Source organism: Quercus robur, chromosome 2, assembly GCF_932294415.1.
Source record: "Quercus robur chromosome 2, dhQueRobu3.1, whole genome shotgun sequence".
Taxonomy (NCBI): domain Eukaryota; kingdom Viridiplantae; phylum Streptophyta; class Magnoliopsida; order Fagales; family Fagaceae; genus Quercus; species Quercus robur.
Genome location: NC_065535.1, coordinates 81744857 through 81771806, shown reverse-complemented (window position 1 = coordinate 81771806; position 26950 = coordinate 81744857). Strand labels below are relative to the sequence as shown.

The 26950-nt window shown below is 39.4% G+C and overlaps 3 protein-coding genes across 5 annotated transcripts; 1 reads left to right on the top strand and 2 right to left on the bottom strand.

Moving 5' to 3' along the window:
• Positions 1-7733: 7733 nt before the first annotated feature.
• Positions 7734-8660, bottom strand: LOC126704205 (uncharacterized). Its single transcript, XM_050403228.1, has 2 exons — positions 8286-8660; positions 7734-8180 (listed from the first exon to the last, which is right to left on the bottom strand). Exons 1-2 carry the CDS (start codon positions 8658-8660, stop codon positions 7734-7736), a joined length of 822 nt encoding a protein of 273 aa, XP_050259185.1.
• Positions 8661-12578: 3918 nt separating this feature from the next.
• Positions 12579-20111, top strand: LOC126715318 (potassium channel AKT1-like). Of its 3 annotated transcripts, none has more exons than XM_050415872.1 (11): positions 12579-13020; positions 14597-14962; positions 15121-15178; positions 15264-15581; positions 15703-15948; positions 16046-16144; positions 16289-16318; positions 16451-16636; positions 16805-16999; positions 17101-17176; positions 18938-20111. In XM_050415872.1, the coding sequence occupies exons 1-11, from the start codon at positions 12833-12835 to the stop codon at positions 19834-19836; spliced, it is 2661 nt and encodes an 886-aa protein (XP_050271829.1). In that variant the 5' UTR covers positions 12579-12832; the 3' UTR covers positions 19837-20111. The 3 variants fall into 3 exon arrangements, with proteins under 3 accessions (XP_050271829.1, XP_050271831.1, XP_050271830.1); XM_050415874.1 differs by having other exon boundaries at positions 12878-13020; positions 14578-14962; XM_050415873.1 differs by lacking the exon at positions 12579-13020 and adding an exon at positions 14034-14219.
• Positions 20112-21787: 1676 nt separating this feature from the next.
• Positions 21788-25971, bottom strand: LOC126715320 (boron transporter 4-like). The gene is made up of 12 exons (XM_050415875.1): positions 25868-25971; positions 25670-25752; positions 25374-25566; positions 25148-25286; positions 24876-25041; positions 24632-24798; positions 24235-24408; positions 24016-24111; positions 23820-23936; positions 23153-23469; positions 22762-23041; positions 21788-22000 (listed from the first exon to the last, which is right to left on the bottom strand). The coding sequence occupies exons 1-12, from the start codon at positions 25969-25971 to the stop codon at positions 21833-21835; spliced, it is 2004 nt and encodes a 667-aa protein (XP_050271832.1). The 3' UTR covers positions 21788-21832.
• Between the last annotated feature and the right edge of the window lie 979 nt (positions 25972-26950).

Here is a 26950-nt window from a genome sequence, read left to right as displayed (position 1 = left end):
AAAAAGTTGCTGAAAAGTGGAGTTTGTGGGTCCGTGAACAGTAAATAGGACCCACTGGTGTGCATTCCACGGCTTATTTTGTTGTGAACAGTACCTGAGTTTGATGAAAAGTGTACAGTGAATAGGCTGAAAAGTCAAAAACAACGGCAGAAAAAAAAAAAAAAAAAAAAAAAAAAAAAAAAAAAAAAAGACACAAAAACGCAAACGCAAACGCAGAAAAGTTGAATCCAAACTCTGCCATAGAATCGATCTGATAAAAACTAAAAAAATCTGACAATTCAACTATGAAAATCGAAAAACCGAGAACTGTACCCATTTCAAAAAATTTGACCGTTTTAGTTTTTAAAACCATTAGAATACGTGACAATATGGTACACAACTCACGCACTTTGTATGGGCGTGAGCATATCTCTCCTTGTGTCATACTAACATACGCAAAATGGATAGACCTCTAATGACATACGTTCCCTAATTTTGCTAGTATGACATGCATATCTGTAACTTTGGAACAACAAAGTTAACATGCAACTGATATTTTTCTCTGATGTGAGGGTTAAGGTGACAATTCGTGATTAGTATAAAATAAAAAATGATGTTGATGATTGTTCGATTGAAAATGTTGTTGCACTAAGTCACTAATCATAATTAGCAATTTAATAAGTTGTGAAATTTGTTGTATTTGTAGCACATTGTGGCTTTAGAATGACTAGTGTACGCGCCAAAAATGAGGCTATGGGGGTTGGGTCTCACTTGGGCTCACAATCTATTTGTGATGTAGACTTTGAATTTCCTAGCTTAGGTAGTTCTCAACACAGAGACCCAACATAGCAACTTCTCCTGAGGAGTTCCCCTACTCCCACTGCTGTTATTCTCCTGTTGCTCTCTTGCTCCTATCCTCAATTTTCTCTTAAACCTTTCAACAACCCCCTCCTCTCCCTTATCTTCTCATATTTATAGCCCAATAGTTAGTGGGGAGTTATAATTACTCTTGCAGTTAGTGGTAGGGGAGGTCTAATGTCGTTATTGCTAAGTGGATGTTTAGTTGAGAGTGGGGTGTGGTGAGAGTGGCATTGGAACTAGCTCCCCATTTCAGAAGGAATGTTCGGCAGAGGTTTTTCACAGGGCGATACCGATGTAACCGAGGTATAATGTCCCCAATCAATCATGTTCCGGTCCGAGGTGTACCTTGCTGGGCAGATCCTAGGTTACGGGCTACTATGAACATGCATTATAGCGGTTCGCTCAACGGGTTTTGGGTCGGGCGTAATGTCATGAGGCCTGGGCCCATGGCCTTGGCAAGCCCAAGGTCTAGTTTTGGGCAAGTGAGTTGGGTCCGTAGGCCGTACCGTAAAGTTGGAGCTCAAGGCCCAAGGCCCAAACGGGTCTGGGGGTTCCATGTCATACATTAGCCCCCCCTTAATTCGTGCTCGGTCCTCGGGGACGAATCAAGGAATTCAAGAGGCAAAAACTATCCAGGAAGCTCAACAGGTAGATACTGGTCGGTTGAGAAACCCATTAATGCGCCCTCAAAAGGCGCGTTGCGTCTGACTGTTGGTTCAACCGTCATCATTGTCTGACGGTTCGTGAACCGAGGCTGCGCGCGTGTGGCAGTTAAGATGGGAATTCATAGGGTTTCCCGCTTCCCAATTATTAAATGTCATTTCTTCCCCCTTTGGCCCCTATAAATAGCCACCTCTAAGTCTCTCCTTCACTTTTGCATTCCTCATTCTTCAAATTTTCACTCTGCCGAGAATACACTCTTTGTGTGTTCATCTTCCAGCCCAGAACATCTTTCTTCCTTAGAGCCCACAATAAGTTCCCTCTTCCTTTCTCTCTATTTGTTCTATTTCTTTCTATTCTTTCGTAATCTTAGTTCTAGGAATCCTAGCTTAGAGAATGGGCTACTCTCATCTCCTTTACTTAGAAGCCGCTTTGGCTACCTTTAGGGCTGCCTACAACGTCCTTGAGGATGTCAATATCGCCTACTGTCACGAGAGCGATATTGACATCCAAAGGCGCCGTGGTGTAAATATAGTTTTCTTTCCCTGGATGACAATTCTTGAGGGTGGGATTAGGCTCCCCGTTGACCCCCTTGTCATAGGTACCCTTAGGTTTTACGGTTTATGTCTTGACCAACTCCCCCCTAACTTTTACCGAGTGGTGAGTTGCATCAACAGGTTGAACCAGTTGTTCGGGTTGCAACTGAATTACCGTGACATCAATTTCATGTATAGTTTGTGTGGCAATATCAATTCAGATTATTACTTAAAAACCAGAGATATGAGGGTATGGCTTATTTCATGCCTGCCTGACTCGAATAGGAACTCAGCTGGAGAGTTTGTACGGGTGAGCGGCAACTGGCTTGCTGAGGAGCTCCCTTGCGTGTTCTCACCACGCGATGTTGGTCGGTTCCGGACAAAATTTATTAACCTAATTTTATTAATTTATTGATTTTGATTTGATCAAGTAATTACTAACTAGTTTTTGTGCTGCTTCCATGCAGAAAGCAAAAGGTTTAAGAAGGATCTTAGAGTAGTGCATGTTCGGGATCTGAATTTTGTGCTTAGGTCAGAAATTTTTGTACATTGGGACGGACAACTCCGAGCGTCCCATTTAATTCTCGGCGTTGATCCCGTGTATTCCACTTGGCAAGCATTCAGCCAAGCTTTGTTAGTTAACAGCCCCCTCCTTTCATACATCGACGTGCGATACGCGAATTTCCTTCCTCTAAGGTTTACAGTAGGCGAAGCTCGTGATCTTGGTCCATACTACACTTGTTCGGATGAACTTGCACCCATACGGGATGAGTCGGTAGAATGCGTGTCCCAACGCCACCGAGAACAAGCTCACGTGTCGGTTTAACCTGAGGCCCCTGTTCAGCCCGAGGTCAAAGTAGAGCCCAAGGCTCCTTTTGACCTCGAGGCTCCCGCTCACGTAGTCGAGGAAGTAAAAGTTGAATCAGTTAGCTCTTCAGAAACCGAATCTGATTAAGGTCATGACATGGTGACAAGGAAGGCGATGACGATTAGTCGTTTTGTGCCCGGCGCTAGGCTTGCCACGCAACAGCAAGAATTGCAAGGCTAAGATCCACCACCTCCTCCCCTTCCTTCAGGCTGTTCCCAGAAGAAGCAATGTACGGTTGAGAAAACACACGTAAGCTCGGGTGATATGCCCGCGAGAACTCTTCCCCGACCATCGACGGGTATCGTCATCCGGGAGCCAACGGTCCCAACTATGATGAACGTGGCGTTTACATCCCGGGCCGTGGCGAAATGGCAGCCTACCTTCCAACTTGACGGTAAACCACTTCCCGCGTCCGCTAGTGTAAGAGTATGGGAAAAAGGCTAAGGGGGTCATGTTGCCCAGAGTTTGGTGCACGACCTCTTTTTACCCAAGGACATGCACGCCTTTGAGGACGAGACGGACGAGTCATTAGGTAGGCAGTTGCAATGCACACCATAGCAATAATCTCTTGTCCCCTGGTTTTCTATTTGTCTTCACACATGCACATTCTTTTCACTTTCATACTCATCATTATTTTTTTATCAGGCCGCGTAACTGACTCATATCATAGATGAGAGGCTGAAGGAGCTTTCCAAAAACGCTGAGCGGGAGAAAGCTCTTAAGGATGTCGTCGAGGCTACAGTGAAAGAAAAAGTGAAACCTGTTGGGGCTGCGGAGAAAAAGGCTGTTGCGGCCGAGAAAGCTAGGGCTCTAGCAGAGAGCAAGTCCACAGAACTGGAGGTGTAGCTGGGTGGTACCGAGCTCAAGTTGTCGGAGGCCCGAAGTTTGGACACAGCTCTAGCAGAAGGGTTTGCTGATCTGAAGGCAGCATTAGAAGCTTGTGAAGACAAGTGGTACAACGAGGGTTTTGCTGATGTCGAGAATTCCACAGAGCTGGTCGTTCGTCAAGCCCAGAAGCTCAGGTTCGAGGAAGGGTGGTTAGCTGCCCTGCAAGCAATAGGGGTACCCGAGGATTCTCCTTTAAGGAACCCCAACCAAATTCCTTTCCCGTATCTTCCAACCACCTTGCAAAGAACTCCTGGTGCAATTGATGAGGAGGAAACTACTAGCATGAGGGAGTTGGTGGAGGCGATTAACTCCTATGTGGAGCCGATTGACCTGGAAGCCACCAACAACCTTCATGCTGGTGATTAGCCTAGTGGGAATGTTCAGCCGCCTCTTGCAGCCTAGCAGACTCCCGAGGATGTTGCCCAACTCTAGTCTGCAAATCCTTCAGCTTGATCCCTGAACTCAGTTTCTACTTTTTATTCTTTTTTAGCTTAACTTCTTTATTCATCTCACCTACATCACCGGGTTGTGGTGATGGAACAATTATTTTTCCGGGTTTAATTTTCCTACCGTTGCCGGGCTGTGGTGACAAAACATTATTTTAACGTTTATTTGCTCGCTTTAGTCATGTTTACAAATGTTTGTTGCTATCTCTCCTGTCATGTTCTTTGATTGTCTTTCTGTTTTATAAATATGCACGTATTCCAAATGTTCGGGTGGTTTAACCCCGTGATTGAAACTACTTTCTCAACTTGTTAAAAGTCAGGTAATTGCAGACCATTCATAGTGGCTGGACCAGTATGGATGGGGTCACTTGTATCTAGAAAGAATTGGCTCCTTGGCGGTGATAATCAAATTTGATATACGTTGATAGTTTTTGAGAAAAGGTTCCCACCTACTCGGTGATGAGAATAATTTTAGTGCAAGGTTTCCACCTGCTCAGTGATGAAAATCGAATTAAGGACAAGTTTCTGTCCTTATGATAACTTTAGTACAAGGTTTCCACCTCCTCGATGATGAAAATCGAACCGAGGACAGGTTTTTGTCCTTAGGAGAATTTAATATGAGATTTCCCTCGTGCGTCCACTGGAATTTAATGAGTTAATAACAATAAAATCATAAATAATGATGCACCTGCACAGATAAATATCATTGTCATATTAGTTAACAAAATGTATATTTAAGATCTAATTGAATTCACACCCCTATGTACAGATGATCAGTGATAGAACTTTTTCAGATTATGAACATTCCATGGTCGGGGAAGCGGTCTCTCGTTTAAGTCCTCTAAATAGTACGCTCATGCACCCGCAATGGCAGTAACCCTATAGGGCCCTTCCCAGGCCTGGGCCAGCTTCTCGGCATTTGTATCCTGCATATTTCCTATTGCTTTCCGTAGCACCAGGTCCCCAGCACTGAATTCCCTTGCCTTTACGCCCCGGTTATACCGCCGGACAAGTTTTTGTTGATACTCTACTAGCCATATAGTCGCTGCTTCTCGGTATTCTTCCAGCAAATCCAAATGTTCTACCAACAATCTATCATTCTGGGAGGGGACAAATTCACCAACCCATGCACTACATAAATTTACCTCAGTCGGTATTACAGCTTCTGCAACATACGTGGGAGAGAACGGAGTTTCCCAAGTAGACCTTCTAGGAGTTGTTCAGTATGCCCACAAAACATAGGGTAGTTCCTCGGCCCACCTACCTTTTGCACCATCTAACATTTTCTTTAATTCGTTCATGATCGCCTTGTTGGTAGCTTTTGCTTGGCCATTGCTCTGCGGATATGCCGGGATGGAGTACTTGTTCTTGATGCCGAGACCGCTGCAAAACTCATGAAAAGCTCTACTATCGAATTGCAATCCATTATCAGACATAAGAGAGTCTAGCACCCCAAACCTCGTGACTATATTCTTCCACACGAACTTCTTAACATCCATATCCTGAATATTGGCTAATGCCTCTGCCTCCGCCCACTTGGTGAAGTAATTAATAGCCACCAATACAAACCTCCTATTGCCTGTGGCTTGGGGAAACAAGCCGAGAATATCCAGCCCCCACTATGCAAAAGGCCAAGCGCTGCTTACCGGGTTCAGATGGCTTGCCGGTTGGTGGATCAATGGGGCGTGTTTTTGGCACTGTTCACATTTTCGTACATACTCGGTCGCATCCTTCTGCATCTGAGGCCACCAGAACCCTTGAGTCATTGCTCGGTGTGCTAATGAGTGTCCCCCCACATGATTGCCACACACCCCATCATGTAGCTCGGCCAAGAGTTCATTGACTTTCTTAAGGTGTAAACACAAAAGGTAGGCCCTCTAAAAGACCTCCGGTACAGCTTGCGATCTACTGACAACTAGTACCGAGTAGCTACTTGGCGAACCCTATTGGCTTCCTTCTCATCATCTGGGACTCGATCCTCGGTTAAGACGTCAATGATTGGGTCCATCCAACATGGCTCGGTTGTCGAAATCACTGCAATTCCAACACCAACCGCTGTATTAATGCTCAGCTCTGGTATAAGCTCTACCTTGATTAACCGAGGCACATCCTTTGTCATTGATGATGCCAATGTGGCTAGAGAGTTAGCATGTTTATTTTTCCTCGAGTAACTTGTGCTAACTTTGCCATACAAAATTTACCCATGATCTGCTTTACTACCTGTAAGTACTCTTTCATTCAAGAATCCCGGCCTTTAAAATTGCCCTACACCTGGCAGACAACCAGCCGAGAATCTGAATAAATATCCACATCCCGGGCACCCATACCCAAAACGGTCCTTAATCCGGCAAGCAAGGCCTCGTACTCAGCCTCGTTGTTAGAGGCCCTAAACCCTAACCTGAAAGAATGCTCCAACCGTATTCCTTTTGGTGTGATAATGACAATCCTGGCACCAGCCCCCATAGCACTTGATGCACTGTCCACGAATACCTTCCACGGGCGACATTCCACATGACAAACCACCTCCCCTCCGTTCCTAGGGGAAAACTCTACAACAAAATCAGCAAGAACTTGGCCCTTCACCGAACTTCTCGACCTGTACCTTATATCGAAGGATCCCAGTTGGGTCCCCCATTTAGCTATTCGGGCCGTTAAGTTGGACTTTTTCAATAATGACTGTAAAGGATACTCGGCCAGGACGTGGACGGTATAAGCTTGAAAATAGTAAGGCAACTTCCTCGTAGTGTGTACCAGTGCTAACACCAATTTTTCCAAGGGTAAATACCTTGTCTTGGCATCAACCAAGGTCTTATTGATGTAATACATGGGTTGCTGCACTCCTTGGTCCCTTAACAACACAACACTCACAGCATGATCGGACACCGAAAGGTACATGAATAAGTCTTCCCCAGGTTCTAGGGCTGTTAACATGGGTGCCCGCATCAAATACTCCCTTAGATCCTGAAAAGCTCTTTCACATTATTCATTCCACTGAAACCCTTTCCATTTCCTCAAAAGTTGGTAAAATGGATGACAGTGATCGGCAAACCTAGAAATGAACCGATTAAGGGCAGCTAACATTCCGGTCAACACCTGCACTTCCTTCGAATTGCATGGCGGCTTGAGCCGTTGCATGGCTTCAATCTGATTGGGGTTGACTTCTATCCCACGGTTAGTGATTAGATAACCTAGGAACTTACCAGTCCCCGCCCCGAAAGCACACTTGTCCGCATTCAGGCGCAACTTATGTTGTCGAAGAACTTCAAACACCCACTAGAGATCTTTTATATGCCGCATTTCTTGTTTATTTTTTACCACCATGTCGTCAATGTACACCTCAGCCGTACGCCCAAACTTGTCCCAAAACATTCTAGTCATCATACGTTGATATGTTGCCCCAGCATTCTTTAACCCAAAGGGCATCACGGTGTAATGGTAGTTTGCATCAAGGGAGATGAATGCCGTCTTCTCCTGGTCCTCGGCAGCTATGGTGATCTAATGATAATCCTGAAAGGCGTCCAAGAAACTCATCCTCGGGTGCCCACAAGTGGCATCGACCAATTGATCTATCTTTGGCATAGGGAACGGGTCCTTTGGGCATGCTCGGTTCAAATTCATGAAATCTACACAAACTCTCCATTTTCCATTCTTCTTCCTGACCACCACGGTATTCACCAGCCATTCTGAGAAGAAGATTTCTTTGATCGTCCTGGCCTCTTTTAACAACCCGACCTCTTGTCCCACTGCTTCAACGTGCTCCTTCGCCGATCTTATCGACCTCTGCTTCTTTGGAGGAAATGATGGGTCTATGTTAAGCTTGTGAACGATGAACTCGAGATCAACCCCAGGCACCTTATACTGGCTCCAAGCAAACACATTTACATTCTGTATAAGAAATAACAATGCTTCTACCTTCTCCCCGTCCTTCATATTTGCCCCTATCTGAAAATACCGGTCAACATCTGGTAGTATCTTTACTCTGATTAATTCCTCAGCACAACTAGCCCTCATTCCATCTCGAGCCCCCTGTAATTGCTATAAAGGAACCTCCTCGGCGGTTTCATTTTGTTTAGTCTGCTTGTGCTTCCAATCGACTGCGGCCACTAAACATTGCCTGGTCGCTTGCTGACTTCCCCTTACTACAGCAATGCCCTGCTTAGTGTGGAACTTAACCTTCACATGCAGGGTGGAGGGAACTGTCCTCATCGCATGAATCCACGGCCTTCCCAGAATAGCCATATAAGGAGAAAATGAAGCGACAACTACAAAAACCACTATCACTTCCTTTCCTTCCATATTAACAAGAAGTGATATTTGCCCCTCGGGAATCACCACCTGACCGTCAAACCCGACCAGGGGCGTATCGTATTTCGAGAGGTCCTCTTTCTTCAATCTGAGCCCTCTGAACAGATTTGGATACATCACATCGACCCTACTTCCCTAGTCCACCATCATCCTCTTTACTATAAGACCCTTTATCCGGGCTGTCACCACCAACGCATCATCATGCGGCTGAATCGTTCCTTCTAAATCATCATCGTTAAAAGAGATGGGCTCCCGAGCAACTTTTAACTTTTTCTCGAGTGGCTGCTTGCCTGAGCCATTATCCACGGGCACTACGGTTAACACTCCTCTCCTCCCGACCATTGCAGTACCCTCAAGGCAGCGTGGATAACTTCGATCACTCCTGATGGGGGTGGGAGATGGTTCCCTCATTGCTGAGTACCTTGCTCGACATCCCTATTCCCTCTATCCGCCACAAACTCCTTCAAATATCCCACCTTCACCAATTGCCCAAGATGATCCTTTAACACCCGGCATTACTCAGTGGTATGCCTCTTGTCCCTATGATAGGTACAATACAAATTCTGATTCCTGCGGGATGAGTCACCCCCCCATCTCGTTCAGACATTTGAAGTACGGCTTGTTCTTGATCTGGTCTACTATTTTGTGTATCGACTCCTTAAACGTCACGTTCACCTATCCCAGCAGTAGTTCTGGCTCTTGTATCCTGAAATCCTTTCGAGGCCTTGGTTGAAACCCGCTCTGTCGAGGACAATTTGCTAACGGGGCCTTGCCCTTACTCTGTAGCCGATCGTCCTCCAAGCGTTTATACTCCTCTATACGCCTTATGAGCTGCCTCATATCCTCGGGAGGCCTCTTTGTCCACGACTCCCGTAGTTTGGAATCCTCGAGCAGCCCCATCCTAAAGGTGCTCACTACAATCTTCTTGTTGCCCCCATCAATCTCATTTTAAAGCTCCTAATACTGACTGGCATAACTGTGAAGGGTTTCCCCGACCCTCATCTTCATAAATAGTAATGCATCCACTGGTTGCGGTACCCGGCTACAAGTAACAAACCGGACGCCGAATTCTTGTATCAACTCGGCAAAACTGTGAATGGAGTCCATCCGTAACACATTAAACCATCTCAAAACAGTGGGCCCGAGGCTCGAGGGAAATACCTTACACATTAAGGTGTCATTATGAGTATGCAGAGACATCATCTGGATATAATGGCTGACGTGTTCTACCGGGTTCGTTTTCCCGTCGCAGGAATTGAATGGTGGGCATGCAAATCTGCTCGGCATTGGGGCCCGTTCAATGCCTTCTGAGAACGGCGACCAAGTAGCTCTGCGTAAGGCGCGGCTCATAGCGTCCATGGTCGCATTACGGGGCCGTCGTTCTTCCGGGGAATCTGATGCTTGGTCTGCGAACTCCCGTGAACGAGATCGATCCCGACGTTAACGGGACTCCCGCGAGTGTGATTGGTCCTGATGTCGATGGGAATCGGACTGGTTGGACCCCACCCTATAATGATTCTCTCGCTATCAGACCTCCCTTCTCGGTTATCATAGTCCCTTCTCCGTTGCCTGCCCCTCACTTCTAACTCCAAATCTCTCACTAGTCTGTGCAATCGCTCAAGTTCTTCATCCCTCTCGTTAAGTTGCCCATGCCCCGAAGCACCGGAAACTGTCCGATGGGTCTAGTACGACCCCTCTTTGAGGCTGGACCGCTCTTCTTCTTGTTCACGACTCCTATCTTCACGCCTTTTGTGCCTCTGCTCTTGCCAAGTGGATCCCCGAGAAGATCCCGCCAAACCACTTTCGACATAACTCCCTGAGCATCTTTCAAACATTTTCCCGAGTGTGAGTCTCAGTTGAACCACGGCTTTGTAGGAGATTCCCACAGATGGCGCCAATTGTGCGCACCAAAAATGAGGCTATGGGGGTTGGGCCTCACTTGGGTTCATAATCTATTTGTGATGTGGGTTTTGAATTTCCTAACTTGGGTTGTTCTCAACACAGAGACCCAACGTAGCAACTTCTCCTGAGGAGTTCCCCTACTCCCACTGTTGTTATTCTCCTATTGCTCTCTTGCTCCTATCCTTAATTTTCTCTTAAACCTTTCAACAACCCCCTCCTCTCCCTTATCTTCTCATATTTATAACCCAATAGTTAGTGGGGAGTTATAATTACTCTTGCAGTTAGTGGTAGGGGAGGTCCAATGTCGTTATTGCTAGGTGGATGTTTAGTTGGGAGTGGGGTGTGGTGAGAGTGGCATTGGAACTAGCTCCCCACTTTAGAAGGAATGTTCGACAGAGGTTTTTCCCAGGGCGATACCAGTGTAACCGAGGTATAGTGTCCCCGATCAATCATGCTCCAGTCCGAGGTGTACCTTGCCGGGCAGATCCTAGGTTATGGGCTACTATGAACATGCATTATAGCGGTTCTCTCAATGGGTTTTGGGCCAGGCGTAATGTCATGAGGCCCGAGCCCATGGCCTTAGCAAGCCCAGGGTCTAGTTTTGGGCAAATGGGTTGGGCTCATGGGCCATACCATAAAGTTGGAGCTGAAGGCCCAAGACCCAAACAGGGCTGGGGTTCCGTGCCGTACAACTAGCTATGAAAAAAAAAAGAAAAAAAAAAGACTAAGTAACAAATAATTAAAATTTTAAAAAGCATTATAAGAAAGTAAATAATGCCACTAAATTATGCGACTTTTAGTATCCTTTAAATATTTAATTATTGTATGTTTCAACATCCCTATAGAAGTTTAACAAAAAAATTAAAATCAAAACTCAAATTGATTAAATTAATGTTACAAGATAATTATATACATACACCAAAATAAAAACAGTTTTAACCGATTATGAGTACACAACTTATCTTTCAAAAGTTTTAACCTTTAATTAGTACAAAATTTATAAGATCAAGTTAAGAGTTTTAGAAACTACTGGTTCTGTTGGTGAGGTTGACATTGGACTACAGTTCAATCCACTTATTGTTTAGGCTTCTTGAGTATTGGTTAGGGATGGAAATATTACTACAGTTACCCATAACTATGGCCGCCTTCTTTCTCTATCTCTCTCATATATATATTGGCCAAGTCACACTTTTTTTTTTTTTTTTAAGTTAGCATTTTAGAAATCAAAATTGATTCACAAGATAATTAAGTAAATACAACTCACAATCCTATAACAATTTTATGGGAAATTAACCTTATAAAATACTACAAGCTTTTCCCCCTTTTTAGAAGAGTTTCAACCTTTTGTGACTATGAAATTTATAAAATCAAGCTAACATTTCTTAGATTTTTTTTTTTTTTTTTCCAAAAGTGATATAAATCCCTTTTTAAGGAGCAAGGTAGGGGCAAAAAGGTCAACGGATTTTCTTGACAAATAAATGCAAGGAACAAAACAACTTTCACTACTGCTGAGTTGTTAAATTTGTATTGATTTTTATTTTATCAGATCTGTCACTTTTTTATTTACCAATACAAATTTGATATGTTGACAATTATGTTTCATAATCACGAATTGAAAATTGTATGTTCAAGACACAATTTTAGTTATTATTGTAAAAACCTAAAATCGTATTTTAAAAACACAATTTCTTAATTCAATTGAAATTATATTTTGAATACACAATTTTAGACGTGTCGCATACCATAGTTATGTGTAATTAAACGCGCTCGTATATTTAGTGTGTGTTTGGATACACAATTTCACGTTTACGTTTCAGCTTTTTTTTTTTTTTTTTTTTACGCTAAAATGCTACTGTTCATCACTGTTATGAAAAGTAGCCGCAACTTTTAACCGTGAACAGTATATATGTGCACTGTTTATGGACCCACAAATTACACTTTTCAGCAACTTTTTTATTAAAAATGGGTCCTACGGTACTATTCACACATTTAAAAATTATTTTGCTACAGTGTTTTCAGTTTTCAGTTTCAACAAAATAAGTTCTATCCAAACACACCCTTATAAACCCTTCAGCAAAACAAAGAAGCAAGAACAAACGAGTCCTTAAGTGATGACCGAGTGTGAGCTAGAGAGAGATAGAGATAGAGATCAGAGAGAGAGAGAGAGAGAGTCAGCGTGACCGCGTGGTTATAAAAGGAGAGACAGTCTTATACTTCCATATATCGCATAAAAGAAAGAAACCAAAGAAAGAAGTACTACCATAACGTATTAATTTCCAACACCTGTGTGCTTCTGCTGCGCTCTCTTTATCTTTATTAGAAAACACACACACAGAAAAAGTATAGTGTGTTTGTGTGTGTGTTTTCTTCAGCGTTTCTAGCTAACAATGGATGCTCTGATGAACCGAGCGGGATTCAGGGGTTCAGTGTGCGGTGAAGAAGAGATTGAACAGTTGTCAAGGGATGGTAGCCATTACAGTCTTTCCACAGGGATTTTGCCTTCCCTTGGAGCAAGAAGTTCACGCAGAATCAAGCTCAGGAAGTTCATTCTATCGCCTTATGACCGCCGTTACAGGTGCACAGTCTTTTACGTTCTTGGTTTTTGTTTCTGGGCTTCTTTTTATTTTGTTTATATCTATGTTCTTTCTTTTCCCAGATTTTTTTATAATACTTCTTTTAGTTTTTGTTTGTTTGTTTTTATTATATATATATATATATATATGTATATATAAATAATTCTATTGTATTATTGCCTTTGTGTTTTTGGATTTGCACTAGATTTGTTTTGTTCTTTTTTAATACATTGATAGTTAAGGATAAGATTTGAATTCAAGATATCTTTTTTGAAAAAAAAAAATCAGAAAGCACAGAAAGCATCAGTGGTGCTTCCTGATTTGTTAAGTTTTGAGTTGACTAATTTGTTTCTTTTGTTTTAATTTCAATTATTTATTGCCATATTGAGTGAACAGTAATCTTTGCTTTGCTTATCTTGTATATTTATTAATGACAGGTATTTGGAAAAGATAACATTGACTCATTGTGATGCTTCGTTTGTAACTAATAGTATTTTTCCTCTCAAAAAAAAAAAAAAAAAAAAACTAATAGTATTTTTTTTTTTTTCTATTTCTTTTTAAGTTTTGTTTCCTATACTTAGATTATTGTATGTTTCAATCAGGACTTGTTATTTTTTAACTTGTTTTTTATTTTCTTTATTACTATTAGTTTGCGTTAGTTCTATATCGTTTTCTTGTTTGTTTGTGTTTTTATTTATTTTTTTATTTTTTTAGTGGGCATGCGGAAAAGAAAGATATTAAAATATGTGATGCCTCTCGAGCAACTAAAAAGTATTTATTTGTTTTGTTTTCTTAATAATATTATTTTTTTTATGTACATTCTCAGTTCTACTCTCCGGAAAATACTTTTTGATTGGAAACTTTTTGCAATCTGTGTAATAATTTTCTCCTCAAATCTCGGAGAACAATTTAGTTGATTCCTTGCCAAAAAAGTTCAAGCTTTTTCAAGATACTATTTTCTCGCTTTCTTCTTTTGCAAAAAGTTTTTTTTTTTTTTTTTTTTTTTCGGTGTTTATAATGTTTTTCCATTGTTCACATGGATTTGGAATCTTGGAATGGTATTCAAATAGTAAGAAAAATACAGTGGTCGCTCGCTGATTAGTTTTAGAATCTTCTCTGCTAATTGTCACAAGCTAGGCTAGACTAGAGCAGCCGCTACTTGGAGGCTTTGTATCTGGTTTGACTTCAAAGAAAACCGTCGGTAGGCTCCTACTTTCATAGTGTGACTGTGAGAGTGTTTGCCTTGGCCTTTTCTTCCTCTTCGTTTCAATGCCCATATGAAAATTCTTTTATATGGAAAAAAGATTAGATTCAATACCATTTAAAGTATGACCTAAAAGGGGGGGAATATAAATTCAAACTCTGCAAATTGTTAACACTTATGCATAATTAAGGATCTCTAGTCTTCCTTCAAAAAAAGAAAAAGAAAAATAAGGATCTCAAGTCTTTACACACTGTGATCCATTAATATCCAGTAATTCTGAGGAATGTTAAAAGTTTCTGGACATTCTGATTAAGAAATTAATAAATGACATATCATTTTGCTAAACTTTGCTCAGACTAAATTGGTTGTGGCAGGATTTGGGAGACTTATCTTGTTGTTCTGGTCATCTACACTGCCTGGGTGTCGCCATTTGAATTCGGATTCCTTAGAAAACCACAGGGACCACTGGCAATTGTTGATAATGTTGTCAATGGATTCTTCGCTCTGGACATTATTCTTACCTTCTTTGTAGCTTACCTCGATAAATTATCATACCTACTCGTCGACAATCCGAAGAAGATAGCTTGGAAGTATGCAAAATCTTGGTTGGCCTTTGATGTCATATCCACAGTCCCTTCAGAGCTTGCTCGGAAGATTTCCCCTCCAGCTCTTGGGTCCTATGGCTTATTCAACATGCTTCGCCTTTGGCGTCTGCGAAGAGTTAGTGCCTTATTTTCAAGGTGAAAGAGATTTTTCATCTTATGAGTAGTTCCAGCTATTGAAAACATAATGAAAATGAGTTTTTTGATTTGATCGATAATTTTATCTGGACATTGTTTTGCCCCAAGAGATTATTTTGTTTGTGTCTTTAATTGGGGCTTGTTTTTCCATAATACAGATTGGAAAAAGATAGGAACTACAACTACTTTTGGGTTCGATGTGCAAAACTAATTTGTGTAAGTTCATTATATCTAGGTATGTGACAGAAAAGCACTTCTCTCCTACTGCATTATCTTATTTTGATTTGAATATCTTTTACAGGTTACCCTTTTTGCGGTTCATTGTGCTGGATGTTTCTATTATCTTCTGGCAGCAACCTATCACGACCCCAAAAGGACATGGATTGGAGCAACAATGGGGGATTTTCTTCATAAGAGTTTGTGGATTCGCTATGTGACTTCAATTTATTGGTCCATCACTACCCTAACAACTGTTGGCTATGGTGATTTGCACCCAGTGAATACACGGGAGATGATCTTTGATATCTTTTACATGCTTTTCAACCTTGGATTGACTGCATATTTGATTGGAAATATGACAAACTTGGTTGTTCATGGGACCAGTCGAACAAGAAAATTTGTGAGTAAATTGTACTCATCGAAACTCTACAATACAAATAAAAATCCAGAGAGAGTTTTTTTATTAATTGTTTGTTAGTTTCTAATTTCATTCTTAAAACCATTCTCTAATTAATTTCCAGAGGGATACCATTCAAGCTGCCTCAAGTTTTGCTCAGAGAAACCAACTGCCTATTCGCTTGCAAGATCAGATGCTTGCACATTTATGTTTGAAGTTCAGAACAGACTCAGAGGGACTCCAGCAGCAAGAGACACTTGATTCCCTTCCTAAAGCCATCCAGTCAAGCATTTCTCATTATCTTTTTTATTCTCTTGTGGATCAGGTGTACTTGTTTAAAGGGGTTTCAAATGACTTGCTTTTCCAGCTGGTAATTTATTAAAAGCTGTCTCAACTCATAACTTCCAATCTTCAAATTCTTCTCTCAAAATGCTTACTGGGTTTTTTTTCCCCACTAAATTTTAAAGGTCTCGGAGATGAAAGCCGAGTATTTTCCTCCCAAGGAAGATGTGATCTTGCAGAATGAAGCACCCACAGATTTCTACATACTTGTCACTGGTGCTGTGGTAATAATTCAATGTGTTTATGTCTCAAAATATCAAAAGACAAGTTGAACAGAGCTACACTATTTTTAAGATTAATTAATAATTGCAATTTTTTTTAACTAAACTTAGCAAATAATGGCCTCTGATGTTTAAATTACTTCACAGGATCTACTGACCCTAAAAAATGGAGAACAGGTAAGCCTGATCTCTCAAACTCTGTGGACAGCTTTCTATGATTTTGAATGGTTGCATGTGGGTTTGAAACATATGTCCCAGGTCCCATTATATAGAGATGCTAACTGAAAAAATCATGGTAAATCATTGCAGGTTGTTGGAGAGGCAAAAACTGGTGACCTCTGTGGAGAGATTGGGGTACTTTGTTATAGGCCACAGCTTTTTACTGTGCGGACCAAAAGGTTGAGCCAGCTACTACGGCTGAACCGTACAACATTCCTGAATATTGTTCAGTCCAATGTTGGAGATGGGACCATAATCATGAATAATCTCCTTCAGGTCTGTATACTTTATATAATCTAATGACATCTAATCCTTTGAGCATGTAGAAATCTAATACTTCATATGAAATTGTATCCCAAGTCTTGGACAAGATTTTGTAGACTCAGAATAAGCTTTTGACATGTAATGCACTATGTGCCTTTTTTTTTTTTCCTTGGTGGGCAGCATTTGAAAGACCTTGATGACCCAATAATGTCAGAAGTTTTGGTGGAGACAGAGAACATGCTAGCTCGTGGTAGAATGGACCTACCTCTTAGTCTATGCTTTGCAGCTCTTAGGGGAGATAACTTGTTGTTGCATCAGTTGTTGAAACGGGGCCTGGATCCAAATGAATCAGACAACAATGGCAGGACAGCTCTGGTGTGACATGCTTCTTCTTCTATTTTATTCAGCAACTTTTTAAAATGCGAAAGGCTAATATTTATTTTTGCAAATTACTTCCTTGTTTTATGTAAAATCAGCATATAGCAGCTTCCAAAGGAAGTGAGAATTGTGTGCTTCTACTACTTGATTACAGGGCAAATCCAAATAGTAGAGGTACCTTCTAGCCAACTGCATATACTCCTAAGCTAAGCCATTTGTGTTTGACTTACATACACAGCATTGTTATCATGTTACCTTTTGCTTGCACTTTTTTAATCATTGGACTGTTTGTAACTTTTGTTCTTTAATTTCACAAAAGTGGTTATGAATGCTTCAATGAATCAGAATTGATTGTATGAATATTTTACTGAATTTTAGCTCCACTGTCATTCTTCCTTACTTCCCTCCCAAATGGTTTTGTTTAGGTAGATCTAGACAATGAGATTGCAACAATTTTAAGGCAAAATGCATTCTCAAACATCTTCAGGTTGGTTTGTGCAATCCAGTTGCAAATATGGTAGTTTTCTTAAGATGTATATAATTTAACATTAAACCAAGTTTTAAAATTTTTCTCTCGCATTCCTTATATATTTCTCAATTTTTTGATACATTGAATGTGTACTGATATCATTTAGCTTCATTGTGTCTTTTAATTTGTTCTCCATGACAAAGTTGCCCCCCCTTGTGAGCAATATTTTATACACAACTTATTTTTCAAACTAAACAAATTTCCTAATAATTTAAGATAAATAATGTAGTGACTTGTTGATGATTGGAATGCCAATTTGAATTCTATTTTCAACTGAACCTTAGTATAATAAATACCGATAAAGAAAATCCAAATGTGAATGAACTTATATGGCATCCATAAAGGCAATGGATAATTGTTTGTTGGAACATTTGTAGGTATATTTTACTACTTGTGCAAATCTATAGAGATTCAAGTCACCGGGTTTTTTATTTTTTAGTGAATGTTTTTCCTTATTTCTTATTAAATTTGGGAATTGGGTGAAATGTTACTGTCAGCTTGTATTGTTATGCCATGTGCGTTTGATTGGTTGTTAGCAATACTTTCTGATATGGTAAGGGTAGAATTTTATTTGTAGTTCATTTGTTTACTATTTCCTATTTTGTCAAGCAGCTTAATAATATTCTTTTTAGATTCATTTCTTTTGTTTAAAATATCTTATGAAGTTACTGTTGACCTTCTGATATTTTTATCCAGCCAGCTGCTTGTACCCTTTAATTTGTGATTGGAGGTGTGCACACACGCACACACTTCAAATATGACTTCTAAAGGCACACGTATGTGGTTTCCATTCCTTGATTGTTGATAAGAACATAACTGAGTTAGTAATTTAAATCCATACCAGTTGCTCTACAAGTCCATTTCTTGTCCCTCCTAAATGTGATAAATTAAATGATTTAGAAAACTCCTTCCACTATTATTTAATTTTTGGGTAATAATTTTAAGAGACATAATAAATAAAATTTCCTTTTTAAGTATAGATCAAGTGGTTTGTGACTGTTGACTATATTTATAGAATTCTTTGCGATTAATTTATCAGTATCTGCACATACCAATGTGTTATTGTTTACATTATCAGATATGGGTTTTCATGTCATGAGGTCACCTTCTTTTTTATTAGATAATGGTGTTTCAAAATTATGTTTTGAGTCTTCTACACACTAATACTACTACAAATTATTTTGATACCCTGTACTGCTGAGATGTATAAATGGCCTTGTGCAGTTGCATCCTGGTGACACCCAACTCTATTTTTATATTGCATCCAAAATGTATTTGCATTTTGAGTTAAGTTCCCTTTAAATTCATTGGATTTTTTAAATTAAGGTCAATATCAGGCATGGATTATTCATAAGAGTGACTCAATAAGTAACATAAGTGATACATTTAATTTTGCGTGTACACAGACTCGGAAGGGAATGTGCCACTATGGGAGGCAATGCTGGGTGGTCATGAAACGGTGATCAAGCTGCTACTAGACAGTGGTGCAAATTTACACTTTGGAGATAGTGGTCAATTTGCAAGCACTGCTGCTGAGCAAAACAACTTGAACTTGCTCAAGGAGATAATTCGTTATGGAGGAGATGTCACGTGTTCTAAGATGGATGGAACCACCACGGCTCTTCATGTTGCAGTTTGTGAAGGCAACATTGAGATAGTCAAGTTCCTTTTGGATCAGGGTGCTGATATTGACAAACCAAACTCTGATGGTTGGACCCCAAGGACACTAGCTGACCAACAAGGACACGAAGACATTAAAACCATTTTCGAATCTAGTAGAGAGTCAAAATCTCAATCCATCATTCCAATTCCAGAGAAGCGGAATGGGACTCGTTTCCTTGGGAGATTTACTAGTGAGCCAACAATGTGTCCATTATCCCAGGAAGGCTCATTCCCTGGTGCAACAGATGGATCATGGACCCAATCCCGTCCAAGGCGTAGATCAAATAATTTCCACAACTCACTGTTTGGCATAATGTCAGCTGCTCACACCGAGGAGAGAGACATTCTATTCCCTGTTACAAGAAGTCCTAGAAACCAAGGAGGTAATTCTGCTAGAGTGACTATTAGTTGTCCAGAAAAGGAACTAGCTGGAAAACTGGTGTTACTTCCAGGGACTTTTAAGGAACTGCTTGAGATTGGTGCTAAGAAATTTGGAATTGTTCCCACTAAAGTCCTAAGCATAAGTGGAGCTGAAATTGATGGTATTGAGGTCATTAGAGATGGTGATCATCTTATTTTTGTCAGTTATGTTGAAACTCAAGAACCTAACAGCAAAGGCACTCAAATTAATGGGTATTTGTAGTAGTTTTAGGATATTCATAGTTGGAATTTCCTTGTCTTCATGCAAGTCCTTGTTTCGATCTTGGGTGGATATGTGGGTCACAATAAGGTAACTACCTTTTCTTTATGTTGCTTTTTGCTCATTTTAGCATCATTCAACGATGGTAGTTGAGTGTATCATATATATATATATATATATATGTGTGTGTGTGTGTGTGTGTAAAGGGTGGCAGTTGAGTGGTTCTCACATGCAAGTCAAGGTGACAGCAATGTAAAGATTTTTTTTTTCTTTTTTAAGTTTGCATAGGAGTCAATGCAATGGAATTTCTATGCTTATATATACAGTCAAAAGTACATAATCTAATCCAACAAATCTCAACAACGATAGCTTTTCAACGAACTATAATGTCTTGTAAATCTTTGACCTTAGCCAAAATTGTTGGTTACGCATCATGCATATGCAGCATGTCTCACACAATACGAGTAAGTCCTCACACAACTGAGTCCCCCACATTTTTGGGATCCATTCCTGCTATAAGGCCACTAGCAGTGAAAAATTATGTGGAGCGGACACGGGATACGTTATATATCTTCTGCAGTGATACCCATTAGTGTCATTAAGGCCAGTAATTGGACCCGGATACAAAAGCATCTATCAAGCGGGCTTTATCTATTTCTAAGCCAGCTTCTGATTTTCCTTTTCTTTTTCTTTTTCTTTTTCTTTTTTGAACTTGGAAATCTTTATTATAACTATACAATTCAATTCACATTGTTACCTAGATCCTATTTTATATAACATCATTTTGTGGGGGAAGAAACTTTGTAATTCGGATTTTAAGAATAAGTATGCCTCTTATTAGGTTGGTTAAACCCAATTTTAGTTGAGAATTATCATTGTAATTAAGTTTTATAATAAAAAATTAAAAATATCATTAAAATTTCTATCTTTTTACCCAACCAAAAAAAAAAAAATTAAAGGTCTTGCTCTTAGAAGAACAGGAAAAGAAGGGGTGCTTGGATTTGCTTTTCTTGGTATTACAAATTTAAAGATTTTTTAGCCGAAGTAACCTATATCCTTCTGTTATCTCTCTCACCTCTAAGTTAAAGATCTAATACATGAAGAAAATGAATTACCTATATCCTTCTGTTATCTCTCTCACTTCTGAGTCAAAGATCTAATATATGAAAAAAATGAATGATTTGAACAAAATTCTTTAAAAAAAAAAAAAAAAAAAAAAAATTATTCTTGTGCATCAGTTTGTGCCTCCATCCTTTCTCTTTCCTTTCTGCTTCACATATTCTATATGAAAAGGGGAGGATAGAAGATGGTAGTTTCTTCCTTTCCTCCATTTGAACTTGATCATAAACAGCATTACCACATCTTATTGTGCTTAGAAAAAAGGTTCTTTCCCAATATCTGAGTCATCTTCCTCAGGGTGAATCTGCATTTATACAAATCAAATTCACTACATTCAACATATTTCCATGCAAACTGAAGGTTATCAATGCAAGATATACACGCTGCAACCAATGCTTGAAAAAGTACGAATCTTAAATGTAGTTTTATTGTTGGAGAGGTTCCATGTTGAGGGGTTTCACTTGAAGATTGCTTTTATTTTTATCCTTAAAATATTTCCATAAACATCATAACTACAATAAAAATCCCAAGGGGAAACAAAAAGTATATTATCATCTCATAAGGAAGTGCCTACAGTTCACCATCCCCTATTCCCCAGTCTAAGTCCCTCAAGCACTAGTTCCCCAGCAGGTGTGTGCTGCTAAGATCACTGAACAAGGCCTTGCATGAAGCGGTCGCCCAACCCTTTTTTTAAGCAAAGAAGGTAAGGAATCGTCTTGAATACTTATATTTGTGTGCGTACTGGTTGAAAATTATTTCTTTTTATTTTTATTTTAATTTTCCAAAATGACTCTTTCTTTTTTTTTTTCCTTTTTGGGTTTTCTGGAAGCTAGATTTGTCTGATGGGTTAGACACTACAGTGCATGCATAGTCAACATCTCTAAAAGTGGAGCAAATCAAAGAGTCTTGCCTGAGCAAGGACATTGTCACTGAAGCTTACAGATCTAAGCTTCAACTCTCCTCTGCTGGTGGTCAGCTCATCCAATATCTCGGCATCACACATTTCTACTTCTCTACCTTTATCTTCAGATTGATTAGGCTCCTTGTCCTGCTCATAGATCATAAATCATAGATTAAATGCAAAAAACTAAATTGACCATGACAAATGTCTCACATAGAATGAGAAATCACTAGATTTTTTTTGGCACCATAAAACATCATTTCATTCTAGGCCCATTCAATAGTTGCTTCAAAGCTAATAAACAGGAGCATATGTCTGCAGCTCAAATTGGATCCTAAATTTTTCTTTTTGTTGAACATAACAAAAGCTGTAACTGAAGCTATAAAGTTAACATCTCCTATTGATTCTACGAGGTTTATATGCATGTCATTGACAAAAACTGAAAAGAATCCAAGTTATTCTTTACACTCTTTTTTAGGGCATGAGCAAACCCCAAAGGAAATGGGATGAGTCAAGTTCCACATTTCATAAATTTTTAAAACCCCCAAACAAATTATAAACCAAAGCAGCTACTTGAGCCCAGAAACCACATTGTCTTTTTAGAGTGATTTGCATAGAGGAATTTTTTTTTTCAATTCTTTTAAATAAAATGAAGTTGGCGAAATATACTTAGGAAAAATGTGAACTTAGTTCATTTGTAGATTAATTTTCAAACACCCTATAGTTATTTATCATCTTAATCACCAAAAAACCATTTTTTTAATAAGTAATGAAAATCACCTAGCAACCATTAAACAGTACTTCAGATCAAATCAACAGAACACAACAACAACAACAATAATAATAATAATAATCAGGAAAGGAACTTAGTCTCTGGCAAGTCAGATAAACATGGTGAGGTCTCATACCTTGAATGAAATGCCATGACTGTGAGTCCAAACTCCAGGTATTTCCTCATACTCAGCCGCATCCAATTCATGAAGGTGAAGTGGGTGAAACAACTTGGGGAGAATATGCTCTCTGATGCTTATGAGAAGAAAGAATGGCAAGGGGAACAATATTCCAGCAATGGGTATCCATGTAACTCCAAAACAAACTAGAAGATACATCAACTGGAAAAGTGTAAGTGTAGCAATATATTTGTATGGTACTGACTCCACAAAAGAGGCATGTGCTCCTTCCAAAACCCTGTCCAAAATAGTTTCAAATCCAGCAAAGTAATCAGTATGTCTGTGTGAAAACATGAATGGAGTACCTAATCATTCAATCTTAAAATAAAGAAGAAAAAAATTCACTTACTTGTAACGCCGTCCAGGAGTTATGAAGAGCAGCTTCATTCTTTCCCAGAACTGATTTCCAGGGAGGCTGTCTATGGCCATGTAGGCAAAATATCCCCAAAGAACTGATGTAGGTATCTTTTTTATTACAGGCATGGCAAATAATGATGCCGCCACAAGAAGTGACTGTACTAGGTTGCTTAGTCTTTGCTCATTAACCCGGACAGGCAAGCAAGCATCAATGTGCTTTTCAGGATCAAATTTTTCATTTTGGATTCCTCCATGTTCACCTTTCATGACTGCGTCCTTCAATTCCTTCAGCTCATTCGCTACTGAAGGCTGCAATGGTCCTACCATTATTAGGGGCTAGGAAATAATCGATGCAATATTTCAAAATACTATTCCTATGCTCACAACTTTCCTCCCACAACTTTGCAGCACATTTGAAAGGATGAACTCATGAGAGTCAATATCATCATGATCAGTGGCTTGTTCCCACATAAGGTTGTGGCATAAAAGTTGCCAGGAATTTTTTTTTTTTTATTTAATTTCAAGTGTTTCCTTATTTACTTATTTCAAGAAAGTGAGCATCAAAGCCTCTTGTCAGACAAATGAGACAGCTACCAGTTCGCCCCTAAAAATCACCGGTAAGCCTTGATATTCGACTGGCATAGAATGAGAAAACTTACAGCTGGAGTTGCATCAATTTCAATGAACACTGCTTGCATCCTGCCATAAATTTCCAAGTTGCTAGCTTTTTGCTTCATGCATTCCTTGGCACTCTTTACCATTCTCTTTCTAAACAACTGCAGTCAGAATTTGAACTGTATAAGACAAAATAAATATTATCTTGCCTCCATGAATGGAGCAAATCCATCAACCAACCTGTCTCTTGAGAACAGCTAGACTCTTGGTGTGCATGGGAGATTGTGGGAGTACCCCATTGGAGGGAGGAAGTCCAATTAATCCACACAGCAAAGTCTAAATTATGTATTCAAAGCAACATGTGAATCTTAAAGAAACATTCAAGCAGAAACAAAAGGTACTTCTACTTGTGTCAGTTGTGTGACAACCAAAAGGGGAAAAAAGAAATAACTACAATACCATAATCGCAAGAATCAAGATGTCATAGTGATAAGCAGGTGGGTTCTTGAGATTGAACTCCTTCTGTTGTGCCATTTGTGAGGCAACACTATGGTCAAAAAAGTAAAGACCCGCAATCATCACTGCTGGCACAAAGGCAGCCAATATGTATTCTGGTGGCACCTTCCCCAAATCCTGTAATTAAAATTATGACATTCCATAATTTAAGAATAAAGACCCAGATATCCATTCACAATAGTCTACATTAATAATGAATGAACAGCTTATTGGATTGATTACGTACAACGAAGTTAAAAGTAATGCATTAACTAATAGCAGATGTAACCTTATAAGCAAGATTTAGTCAGTAACCAGACACAAGTATATATGGTCTCCAAGAGAAAACATGCACTTTTACCTTGATTACTGTCCAATGCTGCAATGATGCAGACTCCCAAGGAAGAGGACTAACAAGCCTCCTGGGAACTCCAGAAGGAACTGTACTAGGTACACTGAATGACAATGCTGACCATACCAATACCATCAAAGGTACCCCATAATCTGCAATACAACTTCGGAACCATCCTGCATTTAGTGGTAAAAAGTTCAGCATTCAGATGAGATTGTTGCAGCAAAGATTCTCATAAAATCATTTCACAGACCTGTGCCATACCGCCATGATCTTGCCCTTCTGCTCTTTAAAGAAGTAAAGAGTAGACCAAAGGAGAATATAATTCCTAGCAGCCCATTTGTATATAGCCACGGAAATTGATACTTTTCTGCTGTTGCGTCTTCAGCTTCAGGAATTTTATATTCACTTATCACTCCCTGTGAATGTAATACACGGTACTTAAGATAATGTAGAATATCACCTTCATTAGCATTGAAATCAGACTATTCTTCATTTTTGGTTTACTTCTGCTCAAGCACATACCTTAACAGCCTGTTGAATGAAAAGAACTGCAATCAACATGCCAAAAAGTTCCCCTGCAATCCTTGTAAATTTACTGATGATGGTGCAAGCATTGAATATTGCTAAAAGAAAGAGTAGGAGAGCTGTCCAGATGCACACCCTACACATGTTAAAATTGCTCTTATAAAATTACAACTTATAAAAATTTGGAGATTAAAGTATGAAAAAGAAATTTCATTCTTGTTACCATCCAGCCCAAGCCAAGAACAGTGCTTGTCCAAGACCAGCCCGCCCTTTTGCAAAACTGTATAAGTAGGTGTACATTATAACTGTTGGTTCTGCCACCCCTAAAATCAAAAGCGGCTGTCCACCAATTATTGAGTGTATGATACCACAAAGAGCAGTAGAAGCCAGAGTTTCCACTGTGCTCAAACTTCCATCTGAGGGGAAAGAAAATTGATTAAACCATACATTCATGACAGCACGAAAGACCCAACTGGAATAAATATGGGTCTAATACCCAGAAATAAGACGATGATCAACCTGTTTCTCTACTAAGTTGTTCTCCAAAAGCAATTACTGGAAGTGCAGAAGCAAAGAATATATAGGTAGTCGGAGCCAAAATCCTGGAAAATATGCAAATGAGATTACGTTAAAAGAAGCCTCATAACAATGCAACTCCCACTGAAGTAAATATTAAAGGAAAGAAGGAAAAAAAAATTGGGGTCTGGGAAGAAGAACCTGGGACCACAGCAAAATGCAGCAGTCCAATCTTGTTTATAGCATGCTATTCTTCCTTTGAAGTCACTTACAATCCCTTTCAATGGGCTTTTTATGTTATCCATTCCTGAAAGCAAGAAAAAGCACAGGGATTAGACACAATACTTTATACATAACCACTAATCAAGAGACTAGTTAGGCCTAAGAATTATGCTAGCTGGTGATTCTTTGACTTGGGTTCAGCATGTTTTGACCCAAATTCAAATTTCATCCCAGTAATCACTGTGTACATGTTGCCTGGGAAAGAATGTACTATGGGATCATGAAGTTACTCAAAGAGCTCGTAGCTCCGTACACCTCATAAAAAAAAGTAACAATAGAAAAGAAAATTATGATTTTGGTTTTTAAATTATGTATTGAAGAATTTGAAGTTCAATTTCGCTCTTAAACTATCAATCGTATCAACTTAATCCTTGAAAGTTGGAAGCATTTCAATGTTATTCTTACTTCAGTCTCCTTTTGAAAATAGAGTGAACTCTTGCAAAATTACTTTACAATTCAAGTTCTCATTCACGTTAATTCCTACTGAGAATTCAAAGGATGCATGATTTATAGGATTTGGACAGTTAATTTTATTGCTAAGTGTAGGCAATTGAACCGTTTTCAATACTTCATGAGTTGGCATAATTGAGATTATGGATGAACTTAAACTTTGACACAATTCAGAGACGAAATTAGCTATTTAAAAAAAAAAAAAAAAAAAAAGCAAGCAACTACATTTTTGGATGGCTGCTTCATATCCAGTATCCAACCTTGAAGAAGCCATTGGGGTCTCATTACAACAATCATATATATAATGTTAAAGTCAAAGCAGAATTAGAGTCCAAATTGAATGCAAATTAATTTCTAATTATTATCTAATTTTGCACCACCTATCTGATTTAATTTTAATGCTTTCATTCATAATGCTCAATTGAAAGCCGATACCATCTCATCATCACTATTGTTGAATGTTTTCATTCTTTAAGTGTGGTTTACAACCTATTACCATATCAAATTTAAAGCCTCAAGAATAAGTTCTTTTAATATCAAATACAATTCAGA

Excerpts from the sequence above, each read along its gene's own strand:
- LOC126704205 (XM_050403228.1), bottom strand. The coding sequence starts at position 8,660 with ATGTATCCAAATCTGTTCAGAGGGCTCAGATTGAAGAAAGAGGACCTC. Across the intron at positions 8,181-8,285 it reads AAAATGAAACCGCCGAGGAG|ATAGGGGCAAATATGAAGGA; the intron begins GTTCCTTTATAG and ends CGGTATTTTCAG.
- LOC126715318 (XM_050415872.1), top strand. The coding sequence starts at position 12,833 with ATGGATGCTCTGATGAACCGAGCGGGATTCAGGGGTTCAGTGTGCGGT. Across the intron at positions 13,021-14,596 it reads CCTTATGACCGCCGTTACAG|GATTTGGGAGACTTATCTTG; the intron begins GTGCACAGTCTT and ends TGGTTGTGGCAG. Across the intron at positions 16,145-16,288 it reads TACTTGTCACTGGTGCTGTG|GATCTACTGACCCTAAAAAA; the intron begins GTAATAATTCAA and ends ATTACTTCACAG.
- LOC126715320 (XM_050415875.1), bottom strand. The coding sequence starts at position 25,971 with ATGGATAACATAAAAAGCCCATTGAAAGGGATTGTAAGTGACTTCAAA. Across the intron at positions 24,799-24,875 it reads ATCATGGCGGTATGGCACAG|GATGGTTCCGAAGTTGTATT; the intron begins GTCTGTGAAATG and ends CACTAAATGCAG. Across the intron at positions 24,409-24,631 it reads AGCATTGGACAGTAATCAAG|GATTTGGGGAAGGTGCCACC; the intron begins GTAAAAGTGCAT and ends TTTTAATTACAG.